Here is an 8,576-nt window from a genome sequence, read left to right on the forward strand (position 1 = left end):
CTCTCCTCCTCCTGTCTCCCCTTTCCCTCATCCACCTGCTGGCCTCTGTGAAAGCTCCGCCATAGCCATTGTTTATACTGTTACAAAAACGACAACAACAAAAACAAAAAAACATCGGCCCATGAAAACAAAAAATGCCCAATGGCCAGTCCAGCTATGGTCGTTAACCAGATCAGTTAACCCTTCGCGTGCCACAGCTGGCACAGGTGCCCAGGGTTGCCGACCCTGGTTTTAGGTCATACCGGAAGACCCATGCATGACCTAATGGATGGAGGTTCTCATCCAAGGTTTTACAGTACATGGCCCCATCCAGTGACCCCTCAATGCAGTGATGTTGTCCTGTATGGTAAAAAGAAACCCAGAACAGCCCCAAACTTAAGACAGCCCAGAACTTGTGCCTTCTTGAGCAGGGGGGCCTTGCAGGTGCTGCAAGAGTTTGATCTATTACATTGTGGAGTGTTACGGATGGTGTTCTTGATTACTGTGGTCGCAACTGCTCAAGATCTTTCATGAAACTCCAGACAGAAGGCGATTGACAGTTCTTTTATATTTCTTCCATTTGTGAATAATCATATCAGCAGTTTCTCCCTTTTCACAATAATTCTTGCTGATGGTCTTGTAGCCCACTCCAGCCTTGTGCAGGTCCACAATCTTGTCTCTTACATCCTTTGACAACTCTTTAGTCTTATGCAAAGATGGTTTAGAGCAGGAGTATCTGTGATTGTGCTCCCAATCTGTGGGAGTAAGAATTCTTCCAAAGGCTTGGTTTCAGGGGATGAAATAATTATTTCATTCAATGACATGCAAATGAATTTATAACTTTTATGTAAGGCGGGGTAAACCCTGGCAACTATTCTCACATTCACATTGAAGGTCACTTTAGAATCACCATTTAACCTAACCCCACTAACAGTCTTTGGACTGTGGGAGGAAGCCAGAGTACCTGGAGAGATCTCATGCAATTCACGTGTGGGAACGCCACTAACCACTGCACGACTGTGCTGCCCTGATATTCTGCCTCACTCCATTAAAATAAAACCTTCATAAAAAGTAGATACTGTTAATTTCTATGTAAGTGTCAAACTTACCAATTCAGCAGGGGATCAAATATTTATTTCCTCTAATGTAAGATAGATTATTGGAGGTAAAAAAAAACCCTGATATTTAAAAGAAATGTACATTAGCCCTTTTTTTCTCATGTGTGGTTCTGTTTTTCTAATTCATGCCTGATTAAAAACCATATCATGAGCACATTAATTTGGCAACATTCCTGTAGATTAAACACAGCCTTTACGTTTCAGTAAAAGACAGACTAGCTGATTTTTCATGCAAAATGACCGTGAAATTATCCACTTCAGTCCATCATTACTGATGGGATTGTACATCATTATTTTGCATCAGTTTGAAGACGATTTAATAAAGAAGTATCACATTAGCTTGCTGTTATTCATAGCACATAAGCCTGAGCCTAATGGATACACTAAAGCCCATGAACTCAACGTTACACTACCAACACAGAATTAGTAAAGAAACACACAAACTGTGTCACAGGTTCATTTCTTCTTTTGATGTCTGGTGCATTTAATCCCACAGTTTCTGCTGCCTGCCTCATAAATCTATAGTATTCATTTATATTGTTAATTAACTGCAACATTCTACAAAAAGTAGACTTTGTGAACATTTAAGAAAACGTAAGCTCATTCCATAACTACAACAAGGACTGAAAATCATGATTAGCAGAGGCGTGCGCTGACAATTAATGAAAGGCAAGCAGTGTTGATGAATCAATCAGTGATTCAACTGGTCAATGCACAAATGGTCCGCACTTACACACTTCAAGAGTGCAGAAATTATTTTGATGATTTTCTCCTGTGCTGAAAATCTATGTACTGCATCTTGAGAGACAACTGTTATTACCGGCTTCCTGCGCTCTTGAACTGTTGGTAGGTTTGAGAGATCTTCTCTATAGTTCAGTCAGTCCTGTCACCCCCATATTTACTGATATGCCACCATGGATGCATGTGGGGTTATCCATAAAGATAGCAGACTGTGTTGCCAAAAACACACAAAAAACAACAGTGCTCTCTCACCATTGCTGTCAAGACACACACACGTATTTCTTACTTTCAGCTGAAAGAGAAAAGATGCGACATACCTGTGGGGTCAATATAGGGTCATCACATTTGCCTGGCTATATATTTATCTCTCTCTCTCTCTCTCTCTCTCTCTCTCTATATGTATATATGTGTGTGTGTATGTGTGTTTGTGTGTGTAAATGGCCGCAAACACAGTTACAAAAAACTTTAATTAAAAAAAATAGATAGCAGCACTCTCATTATGGCTTCTCTCATTTGATGATGATGGATTGGGGTAATCACCACCCCCATATGTTATCTCAAAGAGAGCAGAATTAAGTACATAAACCTTTACTTGTGCCCCCATGTGCACTCAAATACACGAGTTTTACAGGCGTTGGTTATGAATCTAATTATTTAATACATTAATGGTTAAAGAAGCCAAAAGTTAACATATGTTGTATTTTATTGCTCAGAGGGTTTAAAAACAAAACATTGGCTGTTTCCAGTGTATATTGGTTTGCCCTGACTTGTTATTAGGTTATAGCTAATAAATAACTTTTATAACCATGTGGATGGCAACTTTGCATTATATTATCCAATAAATACTAGCAAAAATGATAACAATAGTACTACTAATAAACAGTGTGCTATCAATGAGTTTAGAAACATAAAAAAAATATAATCAATAAATTATTTGCTCTTCTTTTGCGTATTACATCAACAGTGAACAGATCTGCATCAGAGCACAGTTTAACTGCTAAAATGAATAATTTCATCTTGTGTTTGAACTTCATATCATTCTTCACAGTGACGCTTTGACACTCAGTTAATTAAACAAAGCCTTAGTGTAGAAGATCACTCCTCAGTCTTTGGTTTTTATCAAACTTAATGATGCTGGAGTATTATAGTTGGCTGTTCTTGACTATGAGGAGAACATCTAATACGTTTAGCCATCACGCCTACAGCTTTAAAAATCCATATTGAAAGATATCAAAATGAAATTCCCCTACCAAGGGTTAATCTTTAGTAGTGCTGCATAGAAAAAATCTTGCTGCACAGTTGTGTGTACTGCCTAGACTCACAGATTCGTGCCTTTACTCTGCTGCCTAACTTTCCTGTAGCTGCATGCAGATGCACAGTTGCCTCATGTGGGTGTGTAATTGTGTATTGTCAGCTGTCACGACATACAATACAAAGATTAGGAATGTAGTGAGGAGTAGGCTGCTCCGAGTCAGCACTTTAAAGCTGTCTGTCAGATGCAAACACCCACATTCTTTAACACATACACAGACAGTATGCCACACATATCGCAGCTTTTTCCTTTGCCACCTGGTAAAACCGCCTAAATGCCACCAGCTTTGAATATAATTCTGAGGGTAGAGTAGCTTTAACAGTTTTTATTACTCATTGCAAGACACATTTTAGCTATCCTAGTAAACACCCATCCTTGTGGGCAACTGGTTAGAATAATAAGGCGGGGCAGAGTAGAAGTTTCTGTTGAAGTTTCCTCTGCTTCCAGGATTTATGGAGGCAAAGTATAAGTCTGAAAAGGTCATGCCTTATTGTTAAACCAACAAGTGATAGAGGTGGAGCAGGAATGCTAGTTCTTTTAAACAGGGCACAAAGGGAGGTTGGCTGGCTCCTCTGACATTGAGGAAAAAGGTGGTTGATTGTGGATCACATTTAAAATTTTCCCAACAGCTACAACTATTTAATGCCGCCTGTCAGCCCCTGCTAAGGAGAAGAACTCTTTAAAAAATGTCAAGGATGTTAGAAATCAGCCAATATTTTCACAGAGATTCCTGAGCCTTTGTTGGATAATTTAGCTATGAAGAAAGAGCATCAAAGACATGTTGTAAGGCAGGAGATTTTACACTCTGGGTTCAATCTGTTTAATGTCATGTTTGACTCTTTAAGATGTAGCACGTGCACATTCTTACAGAACAACAGTACTTTTAGATGTCAAAATGACAAAATATAGTTTTAAAGTCTTCATAAACCTTCATACACCTCTCATTAGTTATTATTAATGTGTGGCTCTCTTCCACAGCGTGTCTTTGTCCTGTCTTCCTCCCCTCACCCCAGCCATTCGTGGCAGACGGCCGCCCCTCCTTGAGCCTGGCTGGAGGTTTCTTCCTGTTAAAAGGGAGTTTTTCCAAAGCGCTTGCTCATAGGGAGCCATATGATTGTTGGGGGGTTTTCTGTTTTCTTTGTATTATTGTAGGGCCTTTACCTTACAATATAAAGTGCCTTGAGGCAACTTTTATTGTAATTTGGCATTGTATAAATACAACTGAATTGAATACTTACTGTAGTTGTAAGCTGCCTTGTGGTATTGTGCACAATACAGTGCTTACATAATACAGTGCTAAAGAGTAAGCACATACAGTGGTTACTCTTTGCATGAGTAGGTAGATGGAACTGTAGTAAGTTTCTGTCTACCGATCCTGCCTTTTCCTGTGGTAGCTGGGATATGCCTCAGTTTGAGAAACAGGTAAGGAAAATGGATGGATGGATTGCTAGAGTAGATTTAGGTCTAAAGTTCAGGTTAATGCAATTTTGCAGGCAGATTTTTTAAGAAACTTATTCCACTTAATCTCAGTCTTTTTTCTCTAGATTAACCAAAGTTTTTCTTTTTATAGATATATTCCTTAAAATGGCTGAATCTGACTCCTTGTTTATGGTCTCTCTCAAATGGATTTCCTGTTTCCGCACTACAAGTTTTCTGACAGCCAGTTACCCCCGGCTGCACCAGGTGTCAGTCGAAGAGGGAAGCTTAGCATCTCTCTGCGACTCTGGTGAAACCTCTGGAAGCAATTTTTTAGGATATGCGGCAAAACAGAAGCCTACTCGTGAGAGAGAGGGTGACCAAAAAGGGAACATCCGCTGAGTCATTACTGACTCACAGAAACTTCCACAGTTCTGCTGTGATTATTGGAGGAACGGCCATGCAGTCAATTTAACCCACAGTGCAATTACGTAAATGGATTCACTGGACTGGCTTTTGCAGTTCAGTTCCAAGATGGGAGGTAATTTAGGAGAAAGGAGCAGAAATGAGGGAGGATAAGAAAGAAAGTATGTGAGGAGAAATAAACGGTTGGGTTTCAGTATTTGCAGAGATTTAACCTCTACATGTTCAAAAAATTTGATATATTTCTAACATGTTTTTATGTACATAGCAAATTAATATTTCTGTGAGAGAGAAAACTTTGTGTTGAAAAGTGTTTGTCACTAAGAGACTGTTCAGGTTTTAAAGTTTGGCCTCATTCTCTGTTTTATATATTATATTTCCAACAGCACTACTGAAGGGAGTTGTGCTTGGCAGCAGTCCCGCAAGAATGCTGACACAAACACCGCCCCCTGATGGCCGGAAGAGTACATGTTTTATATTTACACAGTATCATGTCAGTTCTGTGCTCAGATACTGAGCCAAATGAGAAGGTTTTGTGACATTTATGATAATTTTGCATTTATATTAAGAGGTGTCTGTACTACATATATTATAACGTAGTTACACTGTAATTATTATAAATTAAAACTGCAACTAGTGACTCTGTGGTTAATCTGTTCATTATGTTACGTCCCTCTGCAATTACTATTTCAGTAAGTTCTGATGAAATGGTAAAATAAGCTAACAAAGATCAAAAAATATATTTGCTGCAAGATTGTAAGAGGAAAAAATGTACTTTTAAAGCTGGTGTAATGTTTTGCGTGTTTTCTCTATAGCTGCAGTTTTCTACGATAATGCTTCATCTCATCATTAGCATTCTTAATAACATAATTTATACTGCTTTTATTAATTGTACATCTATCACTGCTGCTAACCAGAATGCTTAAGTCATTTTTTAAAAAGCCATTTCCAATCTTTTCTTCATCTCTTTCCAGAAAGGCCATTCTGATAAAGTCATCATTTTTCTGTGGACAGACTTTTGACTTCTTGTAGAGAGAAAAGGCAGAAATAAAAGAAATAGCTGAGCTCTAGTAAGTCTCAGCACGCAGTGAGATGAGAAGTGTACAGAATTCCATCCCTAACTTTTTGATGGTTATGTGTACACCCTCTGAGCACTCTGTATAGACAGAGCTATTAATGTGAACACACATATGTGTAAGTGTGGAAGTACAGCTCAGGACTCTGAAGCATCCTTTATCAATTAAATGCTGTCACTATTAAAATGATTAATTTTTTCCATTGCTTTTCCTACTATGACAAGCCAAAATGTCTGTTTTTAAGAAGAATTTGCACTACTGACTGTGGACTGATAAACTGGCAGCTCTCATTTTAATCTCTGACTTGTTTATGTTCATCCATCTCTGTTGCATCAAGCTCTGACGCTGTGTTTTCACCATACATTTGTTTTTCTGTTCATTCTGCCCATGCTCTGCAGCTGCTGGATGCCAGGAGAACCAAGGTTTGTCCCTATGTTTGCACCACGTGCTGAGTGCACAACATAGAGTCACCTTCAGTGTGGCGTGTATTTTCAGACACCTGGCAATCCCTTTGCACCATACAGTCCTTTCTCCTATGAATCCTATAACTCCTAGAAGTTAAATATTTTCAGTGTTTCAGGCTCCCTTCTTGTCCTATGAACCCTGGTCTTTATGTTTCCTCATTTTAAGAGTACAAAGCGATTACTCTGTTTAATGTAATAATGTCTGGTGCTCCTTTAGTACAACAAAACCTAAAACCTCAGACTCCCCGTGAAGTCGGTTTGATTTCACATATTTTCCACTCCTTCAGATCCTGACTGAGCTATTTTCTGAACAAAAAGTAATTTGTGCTCCACTCTCTGTCTCTGCTGGAAGAAAATTTCAACAGAAGTCACTTTTTGACAGAAACTGGGCCTTAAAGGTATTCCTCTAGACCCAAAACCAATCAATAAAAAGAATGTGAATGGTGTATAGATTTGATATCATGTAATACGGACAGACAAATTCACAAACATGCACACCTTTGTTCAACAGATGGCTGATCTGTCCCTATGGGGTATCAATACTGTAACTTCTGTTCATTAATTTTATATTTTAACTAGTTTTCATCCACCCAGCCAGTCTCTACCAGGAAATTTCACGGTTAGTTTGCATATGTTTTCATTGTAACAGTATGGTCCCTCTGATATTTTTAACTTTTAGTATTCGTGTCCTGGTGGCAGATGCATAAAGCTGTGTGTATGCACAAAGGCAAAGGCAGATTTATGAAACCATGCATACAGATTGTGCTCTTCAAATGCACCTAGACACTTAGATTAAAACAAAAATCTGTATAGTTGATAAGTTTTGTATCCCATATTATCCTCATCAGTTTCACCATATCTGCGCTGATTTCCTCTAAAATGTCCCTCATATGGTCTGAAGATCTAGTGCATCTAAGAAAATTTGAGCATTGTGAAAAGTTCATTTTTTGTGATTAAATTAAAGAAGGTGAACTTTGATACATTCTACATTCATCATATATAAAGTGCAATATTCCAGGTCTTTTTAAAGAAAAATATAGATTTCATTTTGAGTGAAATACTGTTCACACAGTATAAATAATGTCTATCTCTCAGTCTAGTTCAGTACATGCAAACACAACCCAACTGCTGACTTGACAGTTCTCCAGATAATGATCATTGACATCGTCCACAAGGGCACGGAAGAAAAGGCTGGCTGTTGCAGAGTGCTGTGCTCAAGCTTATTCGTGGATAGCTGACTTCAAGGGAAAAATGTGGTAGGAATAGTGCACAAACAGCAGGGATGACAGCAGCCTTGAGAGAATCGTGAGAAAAGTTGATTCAAGAACTTGGGAGAGCTTCTCGAGGAGTGGACAGATGCAGTGTTACTGGGCTGTTGCACAGACGTGCAAAATGCTTTTTCTTCAAATGAAGCAAAGGTCCTGAAGTCTGGGGGAAGAGTGGAAAAGGCACAAAATCGAAGATGTTTTGAAGTCCAGTAAGAAGTCCGCACACTCTGTGATGACTCAGGGTGCCAAGTCCTCAGCCGATGTTGTTGGTGTTTTGGTCCACTGTTTTTTATCAAGTCCAAAGTCAACACTGACATCTACCAGGAGATTTTATAACACTTTATGCTTCCATCTGCAGAAAAGCACCACCTGCTCACAGTGCCAGAACTGCTACCATGACCATGTTATTACTGTAAATGATTAGCCAGCCAACTCTCCTGACCCGAATCCCCAGAGAATCTAAGATGAAGATGAGAAACACCTGACCCAAAAATACAGTCGAGCTGAAGGCCGCCATCAAAGGAACCGAGCAGTAACACCTCAGCAGTGGAACAACCGTGTCATACTGCTCTGATGCAGTAATTAGTGGCAAAGGATTCCCAAGTACTGAGTATTTATATAAACATATATTCCATTAATTAAATATTTCTACATTACAAATTGTTTTAATAGTTTACTGGACTTCTGATTTTCATGAGCTTTAAACCATAAAAATCAAATCCATCCAGCCATCCATCCACCTTCTCCCGGATGGCTGAACTTCTCACCCTATCTCTAAG

The 8,576-nt window shown here is 39.0% G+C and overlaps 1 protein-coding gene across 6 annotated transcripts in view; it reads left to right on the forward strand.

Annotated features, from left to right (window-relative positions):
* Positions 1-8,576, forward strand: part of erc2 (ELKS/RAB6-interacting/CAST family member 2) — a 45,256-nt gene that overhangs the window by 14,442 nt on the left and 22,238 nt on the right. For 4 of the 6 annotated variants that reach the window (XM_005724724.1, XM_005724726.1, XM_005724728.1 and 1 more), the window contains exon 3: positions 6,464-6,487. The exons of the other annotated variants lie outside the window; for them this stretch is intronic. In XM_005724724.1, the coding sequence (XP_005724781.1) occupies positions 6,464-6,487 (24 nt within the window). The remainder of the gene's footprint in view (positions 1-6,463; positions 6,488-8,576) is intronic. 6 annotated transcript variants of the gene reach the window in all.

The sequence above is a fragment of the Pundamilia nyererei genome, unplaced genomic scaffold, assembly GCF_000239375.1.
Source record: "Pundamilia nyererei isolate P.nyererei 1_Seehausen unplaced genomic scaffold, PunNye1.0 scaffold00012, whole genome shotgun sequence".
Lineage (NCBI taxonomy): Eukaryota > Metazoa > Chordata > Actinopteri > Cichliformes > Cichlidae > Pundamilia > Pundamilia nyererei.